Genomic DNA, 26,858 nt, shown 5'->3' with positions numbered 1-26,858 from the left:
CAGTAGGCAATCGAGACAGGCAGTGAAATGCTTCGCTTTGTACTTAAGAAATCTGCTCTGGGGCCAGTGAGGACTAAAGTAGGGCAAGTCCGCAGCAGGGAGACAGGCTGTGGCAGTAGTGTAAGTAAGTGGTGGGGAGGGCTGTCTCAGAGAGTGGCAGTGAGAATAGAGAGACAGGCAGGCTTTGCGGTATTTCTGAGTATTTGCTGCTGTATAGCTCATGGGGGTTTAGAGAATGGAGGGGAAGGAGTCAGCGGAGATGGCAGGTGTGAGGCGGTGGGGAGGTAGCTGACGGGTGATGGGGTACTGGCCGTAGGGAGGAGAGTTCATGCTTCTGACACAGAGGCAGAGCAGGTAAGGCTGTGTTCTCTGAGAGGGGAGCAGAGAGGTGGAGGGAAGAGCATTTTCGGGTGTTACCACCTGACTATTCTTTTTCCTCTGAAGTAGAAGGTAAGATTTAAATGGAAAGTGAGGGGAGGCTGGAATGGGGCTTCAGGGGCTTTAAGATGTCTGCTGAGAGCTTTGTGGACTAGGAAGCGGTAAAAGACTCCTGAGAATTCTGAGGAGGCTGGAAGCTGCCTGACTGCAAGGCAGTGCCGTTTTTTCTCTAGCAGACCCTTCGTTAATGAATGAGGGAGGGTGTCAAGCGGTGACTGTCTTGCTGAGAAGAGAGAGAGATCGGGAGGGAGAGAGTTTTAGAGGATGAGAGGCTGATCAGATGGAAGGGTTTTGGTGGTGGCAGTGACGAGAATGGGGAGCACTAGGTATATTCCCCACAAGAGGGGACTTGGGGGTTGAGGTTGGCAGAACAGTAGTGGGGAGGGGGCAGCGTGGATCTCAGTGACTTTCCTTCCCTGGGCAGGGCTGGGGGAGCGAGCGAAAGAGTCCAGGACGCGCATGCTGGTGGGAAGCTGTTCACCCCTGACGGCTGTGAGGGAAGTCAAGCTGGCCGGTGAAAGTTAGGGTCTGCTTCCAGACTGGGCAGAGAACTTTCTGTGAAGAGGCTGTTGACAATAAGATGGAGGAAACTGTGGTAAATGTTAGAAGCCAGTGGGACAGAGGGAGAGCTGTGGTCTGTGGAACAAGACAGCTGATGAGGCACAACAGAGATTTTTTCCAAATACATAGTTTGTAAGTAGAATAAATGACAAAGTGGGGACTATGTATAATGTAGAGATAGTCCACATGCCTACCAAGACATTTCAGCACTTAGAGGAACATGTTGAGTGTTGGATATATTTTTAACGTAAGGAATTTTGTCAGAACCTACTTTTCTGATTTTGGGGATTTACCCCCTTTATATTCAGTGTTTTTCTTGCTGATCAGGAAGAAATACAAGGACCAATGTTTTAAGTGTTTTGATCGGAATTAAAAATTTTACGTGTATGTACAGTTAAAACCACTTATTTGGTATATGGTGTTATGAATTTTTACACATGCGTGGAATAGCTTCTTATAACCTCCTGCACAGACAGCATGCAGGGCAATTCCAGCACCCTGTGTATTTTCCTTGAACTACCGCTTTTTATTCAGACACCCCTCCCAGTGCTAACTCCTCTGAACCACAGATCGGTTCTCCACGCCTGTATTTTTTGCCTTATCTAGAAGGTCATACAAGTGGGTATTGTCATATAGTATGTAGCCTTTTGAGAATGCTTCTTTCACTTATCATATTGCATTTGAAGTTTATCCATGTTTTTGGATGTATCAGCAGTTCCTTCCTTTCTGTTGCTAACTATTGTTTCATTGTGTGCGTAAGACCACAGTTGGTTTTCCATTTCCCAAGGAAGGGACATTTGGTTGTTTCCAGTGTTTGGTGGTTACAGATGAAAAAAGCTGCTATAAACATTACATTAAGGTTTTTCTGTGAATATAGATTTTGCTTCACTTGGATAAATACCTAAGAGTGAGATTTCTGGGTCACATACTACGGGTATGTTTCACTGTGTAAGAAATGGCTGAACTGCTTTCCAAAATGATTGCACCGTTTTGTATTCCCATCTGCAGTGTGTGAGAATTCCTGTTCCGCGTCCTCAGCAGCTTTGGTATTGTTTGCGTTTCTAATTTTAGCTGTCCTGATAGGTATGTAGTGGTATCTCATGGTGGTTTTAATTTACATTGCTCTAATGACTAATGATATAAAGCATCTTTTCACGTGCTTGTCAGTTGTATATCTTCTTTGGTAAAGGAACTAACTTTTTGCCAGTTATGTTTATTGGGTTGTTTGTTTTCTTGTGGTTGAGTTTCAAAAATACTTTATATATTCTTGATATACGTCTTTTGTGAGTTATATGATGTGCAGTATTTTCTCCCAGTCTGTGGCTTATCTTTTCAACTCCTTGACAGAGTTCTTTGCAGAGCAGAAGTTTGTTTTTGTTTTTGTTTTGTTTTGTTTTGTTTTGGGTTTTTTTGTGGTGAAGGAAAGTGCAGCATTTATTGCAGAGTGCCAGGCAAGGAATCCAGGGCAACTGGTGCTCGAAACACCTGAACTCCAGAAGATTTTTAATTTTCATGAAGTTCAGTGTATTGATTTTTTCTTTTATGGGTAGTGCTCTTAGAATTGTATCTAAGAAATCCTTGACTAACCACCCCAGATTGTGAAGATTTTCTTTTATGTTTTCTTCTCAGAGTTTTGTACTTTTACATTTTACACTTAGGTCTGTAATTTGTTTTGAGTTAATTTTTGTGTGTGAAGTGTGAAGTTTAGGTTGAGGCTTACTTATTTATTTATTTTTGCATGTGGATGCCCAATTGTTATAGCATCATTTGTAAAAACTATTGTTTCTCCATGGGTTGTACCTTTGTGGAATATCAGTTGTCCACATTTGTATTGGTGCATTTCTGAGCTCTCTAGTTTGTTCCATTGCTCTGTGTTTGTTATCCTTTCACAAACACCACATTGTCTTGACTGCTGTAGCTTTATAGTACATCTTAAAATCAGGTCATGTGAGTCCTCCAGATTTGTTCTTTTTCAGAATTGTTTCTGCTATTCTGCTTCCTTTAACTTTGCATATAAACTTTAGAATCAGCTTGTGTATGTTTACAAAGAATACTGCTGGGGTTTTGATTGAAATTGCATTAAATCTACAGATCAGTTTGGAGATATTTAATGCTAATGAGTTTTCTTTGATTCTTTTTCATCAGTTTTGTTATTTTCAGTGTACAGATCTTAATATTTTAATTTCAAATCTTTTACAGGCTGAATTATGGAAATGGGAAGTGAAGAAGAAAAATGGGAGAAGCTTGATGCGGAATTTGATCACTTTGTGGTAGATATGAAGCCCTTTGTTCTAAAATTACCCCATAGGTCAGGTAAGATGATGTTGAAAAATTAGATTCTTAAAATTATTTTTCTTTGTATTATTAAGTCAAACCAATGACCTTTCAAAATGAAAAGAAAACTGAATCCCTTTAATTAATAGTTTTCATCTTAAGCTGATGTTGGATTGTTTTCTTTGAACTGTTGAAGGGTAAATAGAAATTTAGTGATTATGTCCTACTAAACTGTGGAAAGGTCTTATTGTAAAACCGTTTCTCATATGTCATGAGCTTTAAGTGCATGGGTCTTTAAAGTTAGCTACAACTGTTTTTTCCTGCATCTTTCCCTCCTACCATGGAAAAGTTTCCTCATTCAGGAGCCAACTGTCCACCTGTCTCTGACCCTTGTTTATTAAAGCAGAAAAGAACCTATTCTTCTTACATGCTTATTGGCTGATTGAATAAAATCATGTGTGAATGAGTTTTTGTTGCTATCTTGTCTCCAATTCCTAACCTGTTATCCTTAATTGTGGAATGAGAGTCTTTGTCTCGAGTCAGAGATTTTCAGGTAATTTTTAAGGTTTATCAGAGAGCAACTGAAGAGAGTTTGAGGAGCTAGGAAGATTCTCTGAGTCACAGTAGACATAAGGCTGGCTGTAAGGGAAAACCTGATTGATAGCTTTTGAATGAAGGATTAGGAAACTCTTTTACCCAAGTTTTGTCGAAGTTCCCTGTTTCTCTGAGGTATCTGAGTGAAATCTGTGTTCACAATGAGGAACTAACTCAATATTAGGTATTTGTTCCAGGGAGCTGCGCTGGGAGAAGGGAGGGTAGCATCCGAGTTACGCGTTCTGCGCTCACGCATCCTACCAGGGCTTGCAGCTGCGCAAGTCCAGGGTGGCTTGGTGTGGTCTTCCCTTCCTGCCTCTTCTACCCCCGTCTCTTGCCTTGTCGGATGGTAACTTCTTCTTTCTTCCTCTGCTGTTCTTCAGAATGAATACTTCACGTCCTGTGGCACATTCACAATTAGTTGAATTAGTATTTAATGACACTTCTACACTGTATCCTCTTCTGATATTCATTACCTTTTTTCCTTCTTGTCCTAGATCTGCTGATCAGGATAAATGTGTACTAAATCTCTCATTATAAATGTACTTTAAATCAAACTATCCTCATATTTCATCTTCTTTTAAAAACGGGTTTGGGGTACATAGAATTGGATTGATTGTAATCTTTGGTTCATGACTCATTGTCAGTATGTATTGGTACATCCCTGGCCCTCTTTTATTTAATTTCATAATGAATGCTCACATCCCAGTCAAGAACCTGAACATTCATAATAACTTACGTCTTCTTATAGCTAAGTTCTATTTTTGATAATGGGTTTTCCTCAATATTTTAGATAGAGGGATGATTTTTTTCATTAGCCAAGTTGTTGTACTAAGTTCTGTTCATTTGAATATTGTATAGATTTCAGCTTGCTGTAGGGCTAATAAAATACATAGTTTGAAAAACTTTACTTAAGTTTATCAGTTTTACTTTGTATTTTCTTTTTGCACAGAGTGTGCCCAATATTTCAAGAAGTTTATTTTGTGATTATATGATTTTCAAAGCTGAAAATACAGAAGCTTTTCAGAGTTCTGTAGTGATAAATCCAGTGTGAGCAAAGTAGTAAATCCGCCCCAGTGAATTTTGTAGGTAAAACAGTAAATGAATATGACCTTTAGAAACTAAGAAATTAACGCAGATTTGTGATTTGTGTTAGATATATAATCCTCATATTGAGTTAGAGTGATAAAAGATTATTGTCAGAATAGTTTTCATAAGACCTAAAAACAATTCTGTGTCATGGCAAGGTAAGATAGTCAGTAGGTCATCATATATGGATTCAACTGGGCTATATTTTTAAGGTAGTTTTTAAAGGAATATTTTGCAAAATTGCATGTAAATATATAACCCTCAATTATTTTGAGAGGTTAAAAGGAAACCTTAAATAAATCAACCACAAATCCCTGAAAATTATCCGCTTTAATATATAAAACTTTTGAGATTTAATTTTAGATTAAGTTTAAAATACTTAAGTAAATAAGATTGCATTTTACCTCTCTTTTGGTTTGTGTGATTAGAATTATAGAAAGATTTTTCAGTACAACTAAAATTATTTTAGAGATGATTTTACATCAACATTTTTGTCTCAGAAATTTATTTGATAATAATCCTGATATTTTATTACTAGTTAACTGATAAAGTTAAACACTAGACCAGAGATTGGCAAACTGTATCCCCAGGACCACATATAGGCTGCTGCCTTTTTTGTGAAGTTTTGTTAGAAAACATCCATAACCATTTGATTACATGTGGTGTGTGGCAGCTTTCTTGCTGCAGTGGCACAGTTGAGTAGTTGTGCCAAAAATTGCATGGTCTGCAAAATCTAAAATATTTACTGTCTGGCACTTTATAGAAAAAATTTGCCAGCCCCTGCTTTAGACAAAAGCAGATGTTTTATGGGTCTTTAATAATTTTTCATTTTCTGAAAGATCAAGTCCCTAATAGCTCTTATATATTTGTAGAGCGGCAGAGGTGTGCCCTTTGGATCAGAAAACTGTGTGAGCCTTCAGGAACGGGTGCAGGCATAATGGGCAGGAAGAACCGAAACTTGTATGCAAAGCTGTTACTGCACATGCTCAAGCGAGGGGTGCTGGAAGGCCCTTTCACACACCGACCCGAACCAGGGACACTAAAAACTTTACCGTCATACATGGTAGGTGCCATTGACCAAAAGATGTATTAGTTTGTTTCCCTAAAAGTGTCAATTTATCATCCCATTTGGGAATGGTCCTATTATTAAGTTACAAGTCCTAGATAATATGTTAGTTAAAACTATTTTTTGCTCTCTGATTCAGTTTTTTCCCACCTTGAGCAGAAGAAATCAGCTATTGGGCTCTGAGGGGACTATACTCAATTGATTTAGTCATCCCGCAGTATTCTACAATATTTCTAAAAATCTAAAAATGAATTTTTAAATACGGAGCCTTAATTTCCCACTAGTTTTCACTGTATTACATTAATAACAATTCATGTATATCAGTAAGTTCTAGTTTATTAAGCTATTTATATGCATTATTTAATGTAGACGAGAGGTTGAATTGAGTGACTTCCAAAGTTCCTTTCTACTCTAGTAAAATGACAATAATAAGTTGGAGTTTAGATGTTATTTCCTATACTTCATTTGATTTCATTGTCAAATTCAGCTTTGTTACAAAGGCAGTTATAATTATGCTTGGGTGATGAATTGTCACTACCTTAGGCCTTGTAACTGTGAAATATGTCTTAGTTTGTATGGTTTTTGAATACTTAAGAAATCTAACTGGAGTACTAGGTATATATTTACTTAAATATATTGCTGTTAGGTATATATTTACTTAAAAAAAATAAACCGCAAAATTCTTATGCAGTGCATTTAAGATTTTACTGTATTTTATCAGTTAATTCAACATTCAGTCAGGAGGAATGCTGCACACTGGATAATAATTTCTATTACCTACAGCAGAGTGCCAAAAGTTTTTATGTTGTCACCAATTGTATGTTAAAGTTGGGCCATACTTTTGCTTAAGATCAGTAGTCTTTGGGATAGTAGTTACTTGAATTGATAATTGATTTTACATTGGAGTGACTATCTCATTTAAAAAGCAATTGTTATGCATGTTTGACTTGGGATAGAAGGCCATGTGTCAGCCCTCCCTAGAGAACAGCCTCTTGAGGGCTTTTGAATAGGATGGGGAGAGTTATAGTTAATGCAGAATTAATGCAGAATTTTATTCAGAAATGTGTCATGAAGCCCAGCTCACTTGAAGAGAAATAAATGGGCTAAAGTCATTCTTCTTAATGACTGAAGGAAGAACATTTTCTGAAACACATTCAGATGTTGAAATATGAGTATATTGTACCACGTTTTCCCATTCACACTCATTTCATGGAATCATAGGGAAGGGCTTTATTTTACAAATAATAATGTGTAAGTCTTGAATTTTTCAGCTAGTTTATGGCATGGCCTTAACTAAATTCCAGGTCTTCAACTCTGTTGTTCCAAATTATGAAGAGATTCCTCATTTTTATTTTTTCTTCCTTTTTTTTCTTTTTCCTTAACAGAGGTACTGGGAATTGAACCCAGTACCTCGTGGATGACAAGCATGTGCTCTATCACTAAGCTTCACCCTGCACCCACCCCTTCATTTTTATCTCTGATTTTTATTGATTATGATTTCTCTGCCTACTGATTGTGTGTGTGTGTGTGTGTGCGCACAGAGTGGTTAATGATAACAGAAGGAAGTAGGAGAGCACATGATTTAAAAAGAACTTTTCATAAGGCTAATATTCCTTTTACAATATAAATAATTATTATCAGATTTATCTGTTATGTAATTTTATCATTTATCAGATTTCTCATACAGCGCTAAATAAAATGTAAACCCATTTTATGTGTTTTAATATTTCACTGAATGCTACATGTTTATATATTTTTATATAATTGAATTTAAGTTGAGTATTTGAAAGGTTGTTACCAAACTTGAAACTGAATGGAAATCTTAACTGATTATTTCATTATAGTGCATTTTGAAAGAATAATTTTTCTAATTTTTAAAAATCAGTCCATCTATTTTGATGAACCAAATCCAGCACAAGCAAAAAGTTCAAGCCCAGAAACATTACCAGATTGGGTAATGGGTGAGCTGGGGACAAGTGAGCACAAGTCAAATGAATCGTGGAAGCTTTCTTCTGGAGAAGATTACTCTTTGATGCAGTCACCGACTGATGTCCACAGGTATGCTATGAACTGGGAATTTTGGATGGGTTTCATCTTTCATCATTTAGCCTATCTTTGAAACTAGTTCATAGATTCCATTTTTCCTTATTTTTTTTTTATGGTAAGTTGTTGGTTTACTTTATATTTTTGTTAAGGTTGAGGACTATGAAGGAATGTTGGGTAGGTAAAATAACAGTTTTGCTTTTCCATTTATTGTATATTCAAGATTATATCATGTATTTTGCTACTTTTTGGATACCTGTTAAATATTTGTATCTATTCCATTGCTTGGGAACTGTTGCCTGAAAACCTTAAAATAACACAATTCTCTGTTTTCCTTTATGACAAACATGAATTAGGAACATTATCAGTGACTTTAGCAAAATATAACGTCCTGCATATCCACCTTGAAGCTTATGCTTGAATTTCTCTCCTTTTCCCCCTCATTGAACAAGATTTGTTTTGATTTAATAAAACAGTAAATGCAAACATAAACCCCATTAAACTGCGCTTTCTTATTAGAGTACTAAGCTTAAATAGGATTTTTAGTACAAATGAAAGTAAACTAAGTTTTCTAAATACTGTTGTATTATAACTTTTGGCTTTTAGGAGGGATAGATTTAAATTGGACTTTTATCAGATTTTGAATTTTGTCTTTGGCATTGTTCCCTGAAATGTTAAAATATTGGACAGTGTCAGTTGACGTGTACTTTCCTTCATACTTCACTCCTCACCATTTTTTCTCTTGGTAGTTTTAATTTTTGAAATTTGATTAGGTTAACAATGTAATCTTTCTTTTCTACTATAATTTTTTGGGTCTGTTCCTTAATGGAATATAGGAATCTTATTAGTAATTTGAAATGTCTTCATAGTTGATGTAGTCTGGTTATGTTTTAAGACCTCAGATACTGTGGTGGAAAAGAATAAATGAACACAAAGCAAGAGGTCCAGTCCATAGGAATTTTTTTTTTTGTTAGAAAGGGGAAACAAATTAATATGGATTAATACAGAAAGGCAACAAAGGAAGAGGTGATACAATTAAGGACATGTTTCAGAAGAGTAAGAATGAATGAATACATGAGTTCATAGCAGGTGGTGTTACATACTTATTTTTGCATTCATAGGAGATTTAGAAGTAGATGAGCTGTAATTGTGGAATTTTTGTTAGCCTTATAGCAGTAAATGGAGGTGTGAAGAGATTTTGGTCTGTATACAAAGAAAAATCCAGTTCTTGGTTTAGATGCAAAATCCATCAGACATTTGCCAAAAAATTTGTAGAGTGTCCAACTAAATACTGGATTCCTTTCTGGGTGTAATGAGTGTGGAGTTTACAGAATGAAGGTCAACTGAAGTAGTTTCTTACATCTAAGAGCTTAGACCAGAGGTTGAAAATTGGTGATCTTCCTGGACTGAATGAATCATGTGAATAGATTTGTTTTGTTTGACTTACACAGTATCTCTAAAGATTTTTGAATCAGTTGTCACAATTAACAATTGGGGAATTTTGTATAAAAATCTAATTTTCTGGCTTATTTTAAAAAGTGGAGACCTAGCAGTCTTCCCCAAAGACAGCCATAGGTGGGAGCTAATAATACTTTTTGCTCCTTTCAAGTGTCATGCCTTAACTATTTCTTGCTAATTCCTGACCCTGAGTTTGAGGTCATTGCATTTATTAATGAGCTTGAGGGTTTTTTTGTTTCTGTTTCTGTTTTTTAAAGCAGGGTTAAGAGGAAATGAAGTATTTGTTTTTCCATTTTAGAGGAGTAGGGAAGAGAGATAAGTACTGGGCTAATTTGAATACAGTGGTGTGTGTAGTTGTGGAGATATTTGTAAAGGTTTAGTATGCATAAAAGTGGGGTGCAGGATAGGAAATAGACTTGAGATCTCCAGGGAGTCCAGGTGAATGGGACTTTTTCTTTATCAGAACAGAGGATAAAGTTTGAGAAAATACAGTGAGAGTATTCTTCAAATATTACTCAGTGATTTTTCTGAATGATGAAACCATCATAAAACCTCCACAGCTTTAACAAATAACATTTCTCTTTGTTGCTCAGCTATAATAAAATGACATTTTAATGCAAATGACTCGAACATGAGGTATTAGTTATCAGTTACGTAGTAAGTAGTTAATGGAAAAACGCAAGCAGTCCTTCAGTCCTGCTCAGTCCTTCAGATCTCACAACTTCAGAACAGCCTTACCTGGCACCCCAGTCTGTTTGGGTGACCCTTTTATTCACACCACAGTGCTATGTGTTTCTTTGTTGCACTCATCACATGTGCAGAGGTTTCACATCAGTCCTTTGTGCTAGACTGTAACTCTCATGAGGCAGGAACTGTTTTTTTTCCTGTTGGCACTGAATTCCCAGTGCCGAGCACTGGGCGGGAATCTGTCAGGAGCTGCATGGGTCTTTCTTCTTGGTGAGCGCACGCGTGGAGGAGTGAATGGGCTGTTAGGCACTGCCACACATTTAATCTGTACGAATCCCCTCTGAGACAGGTATATTGTGGCAGAGAGAATGGACCAGAAGGATTAAAAAAAAAAAAACTTTTAGAAAAAGTTGAGGGAAGGATAACTTTTAGAAGTGGAGAGAAGTATGGACATAGGCTGTAGAGATGCCCTTCACGTACCGTGAGGAACATAGAGACAAAGCAGGAACCGAAAAAGACAAGTATCTTCTTAGTCAAGTGTTAGAATTTCACTAAGGCTAAGGCCAGTTAGGGCTGCAAAAATGAAACTTCTCGGGGTATCTTTTCTTATATGCTATCCTCTCGTAATTCAATTCAATTTATTTTAAAATTTTAATTTGCATGTACAGTAATTAACCGATACTTGTAATTTTACATACATGAAGGCATTTAAAAACGAAGCTAACATTTACTTTAGCTAAAGGCAGCACCACTGATTTAAGGCCAAATACATAATGTGTGAGATCAGATCAGAAGTGATGGTGAAATCTATTGATGGTCTGTCTTAATATTTCTTTTCTAAAGTTGTTCCTTTACTCCGAGTGGTCATACTGTGCTAGTGAAAAAGTTAGAATCTGCTAGTGTTGACCTAATACATCTAATCAGTTCTGCAAGAAATTGTTTTAAAAAGTTTAAGAGGCTTATAATATTTGACACATGTATGTTTTTATAGTGAATAATTTATTGTTACTTAGAACTGAAGTTTAATGCTGCCTCATAAATTTTACAACCACTTCAACTTGTCCTTTGAAAAACCTCTTTAATCTTAAAAGATTTCCCCCCTTAGTGTTTCTTTTTTGATCACTTTATAAAATCCTGCTTTACTCAGACCTTTTTGTATGTGAAGTATTTCTAATGGCATTTTAGATTATGCTGTTTGTGTCCTAGCCTTTTTATATTATTAAAGGTGCAGAGTCCTTTTGAAGCCTCTTTGTTAGGACTCCCTATTCAATAGAGATGGCACCTTTCCTTTACCTTTATCCTTCCTGTAGGGTACGGTATGTAGTCTCGTTCTAGACACGTTAGAAGTAGTATGAGATCATAGTCTAACAGGCGCATCATTGTGCTTTTCCTCACCAAATACCCATTCCACACTAGTAAACTTAGCATTTCCCTTCAGACGGTTTTAACACAACTAGTCCTGACTTGGTTTTATTCTTTACTTTCCTTTTTCGTGGTTCTTGATTTAAGGTTATTTTGTTACTCCTGGTTTTATTTTAGAAAAACCACTTTACAAATTGCAGTGCCGTTTTATTAGAGATCTGTTATTGTATTTTTATGTCAAATATCTGCTTCTTTTCTTGACGGTGAAATACTTGGGTTATACCTGAGTTTGGACCATGGTTTTATAAAATGTTACTAATGAGCCCGTAGACTTAGATCTCCTCCCTGTATGGTTTGGTTAATTGCATTTTAGTTCTATAGCCATGAACTATATCCGTATAAATTACTTCCTGGTCGTCTTTCAGATGCTTACCATTGAGAGCTGGTAAAGACCTTAATTTTTGTTGTAGTAGACAGACTTCCAGGTGGCCCCATTTCCTGTTCTGGGTGTTCATAGCCTTGTACAATCCCTTCCCCCTGAGAGTGGGCAGGACCTGTGGGTTGCTTCTAAACAATAGAAAATGGCAGTGGTGATGGGACGTCACTTCTATGGTTATATCACAATATATAAGACTCTGTCCTGCTAGCAGACTGGCTCTAGAGTCTTACTGTCTTTTCCTTGCTGGCTTTGAAGAAGCAAGCTGCCATGAATCCTATTGTCATAAGGAACTGAATGCTCCTGACAACTGTGAGAACTAGGGGAAGCAGATTCTTCCCTAGTTGAGCCTCCAGGTGAGATCCCACCTCTGGTCAGACAGTGATTGCAGCCCTTGTGTGGCCCTAAGCAGAGGACCCAGCTCCACTGTGCCTGAACTTCTGACTCACAGAAACCGTGAGCAAATATATGTGTGTATATATAAAGCTGTTAAGTTTGGTGATGTTATGCAGCAATAGATGACAAATACAATTTTTGTCCTCATTTTAGAAAATTACACCATCTATATACAATACGTGCTTATAAATATCTCAGTGTAGAACTGTGAAGAGTAAAAAGTCAAAGTCCTTCTCTCCATGTTCTTCTTACTCAGCTTTCCTCAGGAGAGGTAATAGACATCAGCAGTCTGGCGTGTGTCATTCTCCAGTACACACATAGCCATGCATATGTAATTAAGAGTATAAATTGGCTTGTACTGTGTGTATTGTTTTTTTGTCACTTAACTCTGTCTTAAACCTGTGTCGTGTAGCTTGTGTAACCTTTTTACTGGCAGATAATAATCCATAGTGTAGATTTACTGTAACTTAACCTGCCTCTGTTGTTTTTGATTCTTTAGTTTTATAAAGAAAGCCTTAGTTAACTTCCTGGTACGTATATCATTATGCACTTGTGTGTGTTTGGGCTATTATTGACTCCCAGAAAAGGAACTGCTATTTCTGTAGCTAGGCACATTAACAGATTTAATGGATGAACTGTTGGTGGGATTATGAGTAGGTTCAACAGCTTGTGCAGAGGTAAACAAAGATACAAATGGGCTGGTATGGAAAGATCTCTATGATATGTAAAGTTCAAAAGAAGTACATCAGAGTGTAGTAAGCTTCCATTTGTGTGTATGTGTGTGTGTATTTTAAAGAGGATATATGGATATATATGTACACATATGCATGGACTATTTCTGGGTGCCACATATGAAAAATTGTTTTACCTTTAGGGAGTGGGATTAATCTGCTATGGAAAGTTCAAACTTTTTGTTGTACATATGTCTGTTATTTTTGATAGTCACACACTTATTTTTTGATAGATAGTGTCAAGTTGCCCTCCAAAATACTATCTTATTAAAATGCCTGGGCATACACATCATTAATATTAGTGATGCCCATTAATAAATACACTATATATAGCAAAAGACAGATTTAAACGGAAGAATGAAAATTTCCCAATAAACGCTCTCAGTGTTTGTGGATTCCACTTGCTTTTCTAATTTGTTAAAACAGGAACCAGATGAGGCAAGTGGTACACTTATGAAGCACCTACTGTATGCTAGATACTATTCTGGAAACCTTTTATAAGTTACCTGATTTCACCCTCTCTGTAATTCTATGAGGTTGACATAATTGCCTTTTGTATTGTTAATGAGCTAACAGCTTCAGTAAGGTCAGTAAACTTTCCCAGTGATGGAGTCAGTGTTGGAATACAGGTCTTTATGATTCCAGACCCTGCGATCTTTCTAGTATACCACGTAGACATGAGTACTTTATGCAACAAATATGGAAATTTTAATCCGTATTTTTTAATCCATTTTTTTGTCTACTTGAGCTGCATCAGCAATCTTGGGCGATGGTGCCTTTGTTCTTGGTTATTTCTAGGTTGAGCTGAAAGGAGGCAGTTTGCCTGTGTTCAGATACCCCTTCCGACACTTGTCAACCATGTGTCCTCAGGCAAGTTACTTAATTTTTCTGAAGTGCAGTTTTGTCATTTGTAAGATGGAGATAGGGGTAGTACTGACTTCAGAGCTGTGAGGATGCAGCACTGCAGGTAGGGCCTTTGACTCAGGACCTAACACTGTGAAAGTGGCCGCTGTTGTGTGGTGATGGTTATTTTAATAGTTCATACGGGGTTTGCTTGTTAGATTGACTGGTTTTTTTTTGGCTTCTCTAATTAAATCTTATCTTCCCAAAGGCTATTGTTTTAAAATCCATTGGTCTTTAATTATTTTCAATTAATAAAAATCATTTTGTGTTTCTAAGAAAAAGAAATTAATGGCTATGCAGAAAGATTCTGATTATAGGTAAGAATCCTGCACACTCTCAGAACAGAGTGGTAATAGTATTTTAAAAGAGGCTTTGAAGCAATCTTAATTTAGGTAACTCAGCAAGTCTCCTTTTCCAGGACAGAAGGAACACAGTGTGGCTGGCCCTGTTTTTTAACATTTTATCACACCATGTGTTGGAAGCTGCCTAAGTACTATTAGACTTTAGTTCATGTCATTGTTACGTATTTTTTTGTGTGCATTATCCCAAAGACAGACAAAGATAATAGGATGTATTCTCTTACAGTTCTGTGAAATAAGTTTTGAAGCTTCTTTTTAATGGCTTGTAATTATTTTTATGACTTTTCAGTGAAGGATGATTTGGTCTGATAGCTAATCACTAAAGTGCAGTTAGGTTCTGGGATAAAGAAAGATGAAAAAGAATGATTTAATACTACTTATTATTTTTACTTGAAACTTTGATGAAGAGTTATGAGCTAGGAGAGTGCAAAGAGGAGTAATGTTGAATCAACCCCAACCTTAAACACTGCTTTACAGTGGAAAAAACACAATTCTGCTTATTGTAGAGGAATTCATTGGTGAAAAAGAAGGCATTTAGATTTTTTCAGATGCCACTTTATAAAGAACCATCATCTAGATTATGTAAAAAATTCTAAGAACAAGCAGACAGAATTATTACTGTTACTCTGCCATATTAGATTTAGGTTAATGTGTATAAATTAAAGTTTTTATCTTTTAATTTATGTGATGTCCTCTAAATAACAAATATGTTCATACCTTTAAGAAAGGACTTGGAGAATAATTATCCTATTTTAAATGATCATAGAGGACTGTAATTTTTGCATCTTGCTTTAATGAGATCTTTCCCTGGGTTATTTGATGCCAGATTTTAGTTTGGAATGAAGACTCTAATTATAGGCCTGCCCTTATGGAAAATATGATTTGCTTTACAATGATCCTCTTTTTAATGTGGTTTTCCAGGAATGCATTGTGGCAAAAAGCTGAGACTGTAAGTCCTTTAAAAATGTCTCCCAGTATAGCTAGCCTTTCATTTGTGCAGTTTAAGAACATTGCCAGCAGATGGTGATCAAGTATAATGAAAATGTGCTTGTGGTTGAGTCTGTGCTATGTGAAAAGACATTTTTCTCTTTAAAAATATTGATTCAATTTTTAGTCTACATACTCAAACAACTATAGTAGATAGAATTTTTTTACTTTGTTGAACTCCATTTTTATGTGTAAATGGCACTAACACTATAAACAGCCCCTGCTTCTAAATTGTTGGATGAATTTATGGGGGAGCTGAGTATTACCTTCCTTCCCAGGGATTCTTTATGTCCATTGGTGTAAATAAATATGGTTAGGATTACACATAGTAAAACATCGTTAAATGTTACTCACAAAAAGTACATTCATTTTATTTAAGAACTGCCTGTTGATTGGGCAAAGATATATTTTGCAGCAGTACATTACATGTATTCATGCCATTCATCCATTACACATTCTCCGGCAGCACAGTAGAGCACTCTGCAGTGGTGGAAATGTCCTATGGCTGTGCTGTCCACTGTAGTAGCCACTGTTCACGTATGACTGTTGAGCACTTGAAATGTGACTGAGGAGTTGAATTTTACATTTTAATTAATTCAGATAGCTATATGTGATCAGTGCCTACCAGAAGGGGCTTGGAGTTCTAGACTTGTGTCTTCTGCTGGGCCATCATGAAACCTGACCTACTAGATGGAGAGCTGCTGTCTAGGTGGGGGTGGGGGTGGGAGTGGGGGTGGGGACTAGGAGTTGGGCATTGGAGCACACAGACAGCCTCTGCCACGGGTGAGACCATTATGCCATGCTTACTTGCAGTTTGTGGGTGTCTCCCTTCTTCAGTGAAGATCACCCATGATCAATATCCCATTGTTTTTCTGTTGGTCAGTGTAAGGTTTCAGAGGAGCTCTCCCTAACAGATCTTTTTGGTAGAAAGAAAAATTAATCATTTTTCTTAAATTAATGAAAAATTGATTTTTTTCATTATTTTGTTTCATTATTGATCTTTTTCATTATTTTGTTTCATTATTTTGGATAGAACATTTAGTATGGTACAGATATGGTTAGTTTGATCTTTTTGATAGGATGGGTGCTTGTTAGGTAGACATTTAGCCTTGAGCTTTAGAAATAAGACTGCTACATAAATGAAGAGTGTTTCTTAGGATCCTAAGTGAAACAGTACGTTTCATACACATAAAACTACTTAGCTACTCATTAATTTTCAATGTTAATGTACTAATTAAATATCATTCTTAGCTGTTTACCAAGGCAAGGCCGAGTGGCAATAATTTGTAACTGAGATGGAATAGCTTTGAAAATAATGGACTTGTACTTCTGTTAGGGTTTTTTTTTCCGTCATAGAGTCTGATTTTTGAAAAATTTAGTCACTTTTTCCTTTAAAAATTTTTTAATGGGTGGGGCTTTGTAATAAGTATCTTTTTATTTCACAAGCAGATTTCTTTTTGTGAGATCATAGTATTGAACACTTTAGTTTTGATTGTCCTTTTAAACAAAAAAGGATGACAGTAAGCTTATATAAGTGAATCATAACACTTAATTATAGGGAATTAAAATAGTGATTATTGATACTGTTAAGCCAGAGATATGTTAATAAATATTGATTTAAGTGACTTTTAAAGACGGTTTTTATTTTTAATTTTAAAATCAAATGTGTTATTTTAAAGTAGGAAATGGGAAAATACGAAGTCTTAAAATGTTTATGAATCTCTGGTCAGTTTTTAGTTTTGCCAAGCTTCTCATTTTTAAAAAATTTAGTTTTTTTTTTTTAAATAAAGTTCCCTTTGAAAAAGTAAAATAAAAATGTTGTGGATCATTGGAAGTTATTTTCATTTTCTTTCAGTGTTATTTGATACTTTACTGCGGTATTGATTGTTGCTAATAATTTTTACCTTTTGTTGATATTTAGCAATACCATAAGAAGACTATTCTGCAGATGGTATACAACAGTATTACCTGCTGTGCAGATGAATGCAAAGACATGAAATCTAAAGTTAGTTCTTATTTTAGTTTTCTAATCATTTATAATGCAGTAGTTGTGCAGTAGTTGTATTACTCTTAAAATGTTTTACAACCATGAAACGTAGCATATATGTAAAAGTGTATGAAAATGCACACAGTTTAAAAAAAGTTATAAAATAAATATCCCTAGACTGTTTACCCAGCCAAGAAATGGCATATTCCAGTACTCCAGGAGGCCTTCCACTAGTGCCTCCTCTTCCCTTCTCCTGGAAGACCACTGTCATGTATTCTGTGGGAATCATTTCCTTGCTTTTTTTTTTTGAAATTTATATAAGTGAAATCATACTGTATATATAATTTTGAAGCTTACTTCTTTCTCACTGTATTTTTCAGATTCATCCATGTTAATAAATGTAGCTGTAGTTCATTCTTTGTTTTGTGGTAAACTCTTAAAATCAGTGTGTAACGTGTGCATCAAGACACCCAAATCTTAAGTGTAATGCTTGATGAAGTTTTGCAGAAGGAATACATCTATATAACCATCTTCTAGATCAAGATAGAGAACATCACCAGCTCTCCAGAAACCTTTCTCTTGCTTCCTCCCAGTCATTTATCATCCCTTCAAAAGGTGACCACTATTCTGCATTATATCACCATAGCTTAGTTTTTGGTTCATAAAGTATTTTCACTCTTTTCTAGCTTCTTTTGCTCAGCATTATGTTGTGAGATTGGTCCATGTTGCTGCATTTAGCAACAGATCATTTTTTTTTATTACTGTGTGAATGTATCACATTTATATACCCGTTCTACTGTTGTTGGATGTTTGGAGTTTTTCCAGCTTTTGACTATTACAAATAATTCTGTGAACGTTTTTTACACATCTTTTTTAGTGCACATATGTACACTCTGTTGACTTGGAAGTATAATTACAGTAGGTACTGCCAAAGAGTTTACCAAAATGTTACAGCAATTTAACATTTCCACCAGTAGGATTTCAAAGTCTGTGACTCTTCATCTTTACCAGTACTTGGTTTGTCAGTTTCTTTTAGTTTTAGCCATCTAGTATAGTGGATGTGTCTTTTAATTTGCATTTTCCCTCATGACTAATGATACTGAGCACATTTTTCTATGCTTGTTGGCCATCTGGATAGCTTCTTTTGTGAAATTCCTATTTGTCTTTGTTCACAAAAATAAAAAATGGTTTGTCAGTTTTTTCTCTGTTGATTTGTCACAGTTCTTTATATATTCTGGATACAAATTCTTTGACATATTTATGGCACATATCTTCTCCCACATTCACTGGTATGTTCTGTTGAACATTATAAATTATAATGTAATTATTTTTAGTCAGTTATCTCTAATATTGTTTGTGGGTTTGTGTCCTGTTTAGGCTTCCTTGCCTTCCAGTATTGTGGGGATATTTGCCTGTGTCATCTTCTAGAAACTTTCCTATTTTACTTTTCTCATTTAGGTATATGCTACATTGGGAGTTGATTTTCATGTATGAAGTGAGGTAGGAGTCGTTCCCCCACCCCCTCCTGTGGATAGCTAATAGCCATTCAATCCAGTATCACTTAAAAAAAATTCTTTCCCCACTACTGTGGTTGGCACCGTTATTACAAACCAGAAAAATCTTATTTGTGTAGGTTTCTAGATCCATGTTTCCTCTGTTGGTCTGTTTGTCTGTCTATGTACTGATACTACACTGCCTTAATCACTGTAACTTTAAAATAAGTTTTGATTTTTAGTAGTGTAGTGCATGCACTCTGGCTTTCTCTTTTAAGCCTGCCTTGTCTCTTTTTGGTTCTTTCCCATATTAATTTTAGAGTTATCTTGCCAGTTTTTATAACACATACTCACACATGCGCCTGTTGAAATTTTGACTAGGTATACATTGAGTCTGTAGACTCAATTTGGGAAGAATTAATATCTTTATAATAGGAAATCACACTCCAAGCCCCAGGCAAGTAGTGCTCTGCTTTCTATCACTATAGTTTTACCTTTTCTAGAAATTTCATGCGAGTGGAATCATGAGCTGTGTAGTCTTATGCATTTGGTTCTTTTGCTTAGCATATTGTTTTTGAAGTTCATGTGGCATTCTTTTTTATTACTGAACATTGATGCGTACATCACATTTGCTTAACCAATCACTGGGTATTTGGATTGTTACCAATTTTTAACTATTCTGAATAGTGTTGCTATGGCCATTCATATGATATTTTTGTTTGGACATGCATTTCTTTTCTGTGGATATCTAGCAGTGAATTGTGTGATAAGTGTATTTTTAAGTTTTTTAGGGAATTATCAAACCATTTTCCAAAATGGCAGAACCATTTCACATCCCCATTAGCATGTAAGAATGTTTCAGTTTCTTCACATCTTCATCTCAGAGTTTTAGATTTTGGCTATTTTAATGAGCATGCAGTGGGATCTCATTGTGGTTTTAATTTGCATTTCCCTGAAGACTAATGTTGCTGTGCATCTTTTCATGTGCACACTGGTCATTTGTGTATCTTCTTTGGAGAAATTCTATTCCAGTAGTTACCTGCTACCAACACACCCAATGTTCAATAATTACTACAGACATTTCTAAAAAGGAGAATAATAGGAGGTACAGAGGAGTCTATAGCATTTCTGTAATCCAGGTGGGCCAATGTTGGAAGTTCCTTAATTAAAGCTCAAGACTGAGGGATAATATTCCATGTCTCTTGGTCACTTGGTCTCTTTGATTGCATCTTCTGAGTTATCCTTACTTATTCATGAAAGATAGTATGTGTTTGCAGTTGGGTAGTGTTTGCAGGTGAGTAGTTTTCTTAGTCTGCCTCCTTTCAGAAGAATTTTAGGGGTCCAGTGGCCCTTTTCATTCTGTACTCTGTCTTGTTCAGTCCAAGGGCAGTGATTTTCTGATACAATTTTCTCAAAAACTTTATAGACCTCCTGTGCATCTCATGTGTGTTCACTCCATTAGACAAAAGCCACATATACTAATCTCTTCAAGATAAGTCCATTTTACCTTGGGTTGCTTCTCAGAAGATGAAGGACAGTGTCCTTAAGTTTTCCAGAAGCCTTATTGTTTGAGAGGCACATGCCCTTTTTAAAGATATCAATGCATGAATATATAGTACTCTGATGTACTACTTTTGATCTTTTTTACCTTAATGAAAGGTTTTTGATTTATAGTCTTGGCTTTATCTCTAGGCAGTGCCCAAACTTAGGTTGGGTACTACTTCTTAATTTAGTATATTTTGCCATCTGGAGAGACTGAGAATTTTTTAAAACCATGAAGTCTTGGTTCTTTATTCTTTAATTGTCCTTAACTTATTACTCTCCTCTTGACTTCTACTGTAAGCAGCAAGAAATACTTTCCTTGGAAATCTCCTCAGCTGTAACACCTATCCAATTCATTTGGCACATTTTTCTGTTTTACATGTTACTGAAATGATGGTGTGGCTTTCTACCACTATATAGAAAGGATTTCTCAGTCCCTCTTGAGCCCTCACTGACAGTGTCCTCAAATTCCAGATTTCTACGAACAGCCTGTTCAAGTCAATTTTGTCTTTCTCTTACACTCTACTGAAAATCCTTCTAGACTCTAATACCTAGTTCAAAAGACACTTCCGCATTTTTAGGCAGCACCTCACTTCCAGGTACCCAAATCGTTATTTGTTATCTATTGCTGCATAACAAATTATCCCAAATCTTAGCAGCTTACAACAATAAACATTATTATTTCATGAACATAGCTTAGTTGGGTTTTCTGGCTCAGATTCACTTAAAAAGCTGCAATCAAAGTATGGGCTGGGGCTGTGATATCAGTTGAAGGTTTGACTAAGGGGAGAATCCATTTCTTTTCTCACTTATGTGTTTCAGAGGATTCAGTTATTTGTGGGCTGTTGGTCTGGGAGACTCAGTCTTTAATGGTTGTCATCCAGAGGCCTCACTGAGTTCCCTGGTTTAGAACTTCTCCATAGGGCAGCCAGAATATGGCAGCTGGCTTCCATCAAAGAAAGTAAGTAAGATGGAAGCCAGAGTCTTTTTGTAAGATAATTTTGGGAGCAATAAATCCTAGGGCCAGATGGCTCCACTATCAAATTCTATCAAATATTTATAGAATAGTTAACACCTCCTTAAACTCTTCCAAAATTGAAGAGGAGCAAATACTTCCAAGTTCACAGTGTAAGGCCAGCATTACCATGATACCAAAGCCAGACAAATGCACAAAAAAAGAGAACTACAAACCAATACTCCTGATGAATATTGATGAAAAAATTCTCAAAAAAATTCTAGCAAACAATTCAACAGCACATTAAAAAGATTACACACCATGACGAAGTGGGATGTTTTCCTGGAATGCAAGGAAAATTTGACAGATGAAACTCAATCATTATTTTACAGCACATTAACAGAATAATGGGAAAAAACACATGACCATCTCGATGTATTAAAAATGTGACAAAATCTTAACATTTAAATCATTTAACAAAATAATTTAACAATGATTAAAAATACTCAGCAAACTAGGGAATAGAAGGAAACTACCTCAAAATAATAAAGGCTGTATATGAAAAGCCCATAGCTAACGTCGTACTTAATGGTGAAAGAAAAAGCTTTACCTTTAAGATTAGTAATAAGACAGGAATGCCCACTCTCATCACTGCTGTTCAATATAGTACTGAAGTCCAGACCAGAGCAAGTAGGCAAGAAAAAGAAATAAAAGTCATCAAAACTGAAAGAAAGAAGTAAAATGATGTCTGTTCACAGATGATGTGGTATTATATATATAGAAAACTAAATATTCCACCAAAACTATTAGAACTAATAAACAAATTCAACAAAGTAGCAAGAATACAAAACCAGCACAAAAAAGGTTGCATTTCTGTACACTAAGAATGAACAATCTGAAAAGGAAATTAAGAAAACAATTCCATTTGCAATAGTATCAAGAAGAATAAAATACTTAGGAATAAACTTAACCAAGGAGGTGGAAGAGTTGTACACTAAAAAAATTATAAAATATTATTGAAAGCAATTTTAAAAGACACCAGTAAATGGAAAGACATACTGTGTTCATGGTTTGGAAGACTTAGTATTATTAAGCTGTACAGTACTACCCAAAGTGATACATAGATTTAATGCAACACCTACCAAAATTCCAGTGGCTTTTTTTTTTTTCAGAAAAAGAAAAATCCTCGTTAAAATTTATATGAAATCTCAGGTGACACTGAAAAGCTGAAACAGACTTGGAAAAGAAAAAGAAAACTGGAATTCTAACATTTTCTTATTTCAGTGCTTACCACAATGCCGCAGTAATCAAAACAGTGTGGTACTCACCTCTCACCTCTCAAAATGGCCATCATTAAAAAGTCTACAGGTAACAAATGCTGGAGAGGGTATGGAGAAAAGGGAACCCTCCTACACTGTAGATGGGAATGTAAACTGGTGCAGTAACTATGGAAAACAGTATGGTGGTTCCTTAAAAAACTAAAAATAGAGTTGCCATGTGATCCAGCAATCCCACTGCTGTGCATATATCTGGAGAGAACTATAATTCCAAGGAATACATGGACCCCAATGTTCAGAGCAGCACTATTTACAAGAGCCAAGACATGGAAGCAACCTAGGTGTCCACTGACAGATATCCATTCATAGATATATTTTATATACATATATATATATATATATTTATATGTATATGGAATACTAGTTAGCCATAAAAAAGAATGAAATAATGCCATTTGCAGCAACATGGACAGACCTAGGGATTCTCATACTAAGTGAAGTCAGTCTGAAAGAATGACAAATACCATGTGATTTTACTTATATGTTGACTCTAGAATATAACACAAATGAATTTATTTATGAAATGGAAACAGACTCACAGACATAGAAAACAAATGTATGGTTGCCAAAGAGGGGGAAAGAGGTGGAAGAGAGGTAAATTAGGAGTTTGGGATTAGCAGATACAAACTACTATATATAAAATAGATAAACAACAAGGTCCTACACAGGGAACTATATTCAATATCCTCTAATAAACCATAATGGAAAAGAATATAAATTATATATATTCATATATATATATGAATTAATCATTTTACAGCAGAAACTAACACAGCATTGTAAATCAACCATACTTCAAAAAAACCCCAAAAATAAAAAATGACGTGGTACTGGCATAAAGACAGACATACAGACTAATAGACTAGAATAGAGAACCTAGAAATAAACTCTCGCATATATGGTCAGATGATTTTTGACCAGGATGCCAAGACCACTCAATAGGAAAAGGACAATCATTTGAACAAATGATGTGGCAAAACTGGATAGCCACATGCAAAAGAATGAAGTTGGACTCTTTACTTTTCATTCTATACAAAAATTAACTAAAAATAGATCAAATACCTAACAGTAAAAGCCACAGCTCTAACTCTTAGAAGAGAATATAGGGGGAAGGCTTCATGACAGTGGATTTGGCATTGATTTATTGGGTATGACACAAAAAGCACAGACAACAATAAACGAAACGTAGATAAATTGCGCTACATCAAAATTGAAAACTTTTGTGCATCAAAGGACACAATCTACAGAGTGAGATGGCAGCCTATGGAATGGGAGAAAATGTTTGCAAATCACTTATCTGAAAAAGGGTTAATACCCAGAAAATGTAAAGAATCCCACAATTAAACAACAACCAAAGCAAACAACCTGATTAAAAAATAGGCAATGGACTTAAATAGACGTTTCTCCAAAAAAGATATATAAGTGGCCAATAAGCACATGAAAAAAATCACGAATCATTCTGAAAATGTAAGTCAAAAGCATACTGAGAGACCGCCTTACATCTATTTAGGATGGCTACTATAAAACAAGCCAACAAACAAAGTAAATGTTGACAGGGATGTGGAGAAATTGGAACCCTTGTCCACTGTTGGTGGGAATGTAAAATGGTGTAGCTGTTGTGGAAAATAGTTGGAAGTTCCTAAAAAAAATTACAAATACAATGATCAAATTACAAATATCATCCAGAAATATCCAAAAGAATTGAAAACAGAGACTTGAACAGATATTTGTACACCCATGTACATTGCATCATTATTTTCAGTTGGCAAAAGATGGAAGCATCCCAAGTGTCCATCAGTGGATGAGTGCATAAACAATGTGATATATACATACAATGGAATGTTACTGAGCCTTAAAAAGGAAGGAAATTCTGACACATATTACAACATGGGTTAACCTTGAAGATACTATGCGAAGGCTGATGAGCCAGTCACAAAAAGACAAATACCGTATAATTCCACTTATACGAGGTGTAAATTCAGAGGCAGAAGGTAGAATGGTGTTTGTCAGGAGCTGAGGGGAGGGGAGGAAGGGGAGTTACTGTTTAATGGGTAATAGTGTTTCAGTTTGGGAAGATGAAAAAGTTCTACAAACGGACGGTGGTGATGGTTGCACAACAGTGTCATTGTACTTAAAACCACTGAACAGTACACTTAAAAGTGGTTAAGATGGTAAATTTTGTGTTATATGTGTTTTGCCACAGTTAAAAAGTAAAAAGAAACCACAAATTAGCAATATCAGGAATGAATGAAAGAGGAGGCCTCACACAGATCCTATAGACATTAAGAACATAATAGAATATTATAAACAACTGTAGCAGTGATAACTTGGATGAAAGAGAGACATTCCTTGAAAGACACAAAGATCAATGCTGATGAGAAGCAATGGGAAATCTGAGTAGCCTTATATCTACCAAAGAAATTTAATTTGTAATTACCCACCTTCCCATAAAGAAATCTCCAAACTCAGGTGACTTCCTTGGTGAATTCTGTCACCAAGAGGAAGAGATATCATCCAACATGATGTTTTTTTTCAGGAAATAGAGAAAGAAGGAGTCCTTCCCAACTTATTTGTTAAAGTCTGTGTTACTTTATTTTTTCAAAAGAAGACAAAGACATGCAATAATGTAAAACTACGTACCAATATTCCCCTCATGAATGTAGATTTAAAATTCTTAATTAGTATATTATATTCAGAAAATATAAAAAGGATATTATATCATGAGTAGGTGGGACTCCTTACACATGGAGAAAATATTGTAAATAGAAATATCTGATAAATGACCTGTGTCTAGAATATGTGCAGAACTCTTAAAACTCAAGGAAAAGTAGACGACAACCCAATTAATGTGTAAAAGATTTTACAGACACTTCACACACAGTGTGGCTAATGTACACTTATGAAAAGATGCATCAATATTATTCTTTATCAAGGAAATGAAAAAAGATAAAGCACAATGTGATACCACTACATACCCATTAGCATGGCAAAAATGGTAGAGTCAGAAAACCAAGTATGGCGATGATGCGATGAAACAAAGCCTCATGCAGTGTTGATGGGAATATAAAATGGCACAACCACTTTAGAAGACAGTTTACCAACGTATAAAGTTTCAGGTAATTTATGATATGACCCCACAATTCTATTCCTAGATGTAAAGTCAGGAGACCTGAAAATGTTATGTCCATGTAAATTCTTGAATGTTCATAGCAGCTTTATTCATAATAGCCAAAATGTGGAGACAAGTGTCCATTGGTACATGAATAAAAAAGCAAATAAAGTTCATCCATATAATAGAATACTTTTAATCAACAGAAACAAATGAACTTTTGATACATGTAACAACATGGCTAAATCTCAAAAACATTTTCCTCAGTGAGAGAAGCCAGATATACGTGCATACCATTTGATTCCATGTATAAGAGATTCTACAAAATGCAGGTTGCCTGGGTTTGCAGAAGGGAGTAGATTGACTCCAGAAGCGCTCAAGAGACCTTCTGGGTGTGATGGAAAGAGTCTGTATCTTCATTGTAGTGGTTACATGAGTATATATGTTTGTTAAAACTCCTCAAAGTCTACATTTTAAATGGATATGGCTGTATTGTACAGAAACTATATTTCAACAACTTAATAAAAATCATATCTAGGTGTAACTGAGGCTTCCCTGGTATGGCTTCTTCCATTCTAAATACCTGTGAATTAAAGTCATAAGTTCTCCCCTTCCCAACCCCCACATACTCACCCACACAGTGGAGAACTCCCATTCAAAAAACCGGGGAAACTGGAGACACACACCAATGACAATTCTATAGAAATTCTGAAATCTGGCCAGGTGTTGGTTGCTTGTTTCTTGATTAGGGTTTAGTGCTGCTTCCTAGAAGTGGTATTTGTGGCTTTCTGCTCTGTCCTTTGGGCTCTTGGCTTTTCCCTCTGAATTATCTTTTTTTTTCAAACCAAAAGAAATGATTTGTTTTAAGCAAATCATCTGAGTTTGTTTCTCTCAGCCTGCTTCCTGTTTGTAGGCGTTTGGGGAACCAAATACCTCTTTTCATTTTGAACTCTGTCCTTCCAAATGAAGAGTCTGATTCCTTGGCATTGAGGCTATGTCTTGTCCTTTGCCTTTCCTAGGCACAAAGCTTCTTATAAAACATAGCTTTCAG

At 35.8% G+C, this 26,858-nt stretch overlaps 1 protein-coding gene across 2 annotated transcripts in view; it reads left to right on the top strand.

Moving 5' to 3' along the window:
• The window catches only part of CEP112 (centrosomal protein 112), a 373,207-nt gene that overhangs the window by 3,598 nt on the left and 342,751 nt on the right, over positions 1-26,858 (top strand). For both annotated transcript variants that reach the window (XM_032457024.1, XM_032457025.1), the window contains exons 2-4: positions 3,199-3,312; positions 5,829-6,019; positions 7,908-8,080. In XM_032457024.1, the coding sequence (XP_032312915.1) occupies positions 3,207-3,312; positions 5,829-6,019; positions 7,908-8,080 (470 nt within the window). In that variant the 5' untranslated portion in view covers positions 3,199-3,206. The remainder of the gene's footprint in view (positions 1-3,198; positions 3,313-5,828; positions 6,020-7,907; positions 8,081-26,858) is intronic.

This window comes from Camelus ferus, chromosome 16 (assembly GCF_009834535.1).
Source record: "Camelus ferus isolate YT-003-E chromosome 16, BCGSAC_Cfer_1.0, whole genome shotgun sequence".
NCBI classification, from domain to species: domain Eukaryota; kingdom Metazoa; phylum Chordata; class Mammalia; order Artiodactyla; family Camelidae; genus Camelus; species Camelus ferus.
This window is presented reverse-complemented; position numbering and strand designations above follow the sequence as displayed.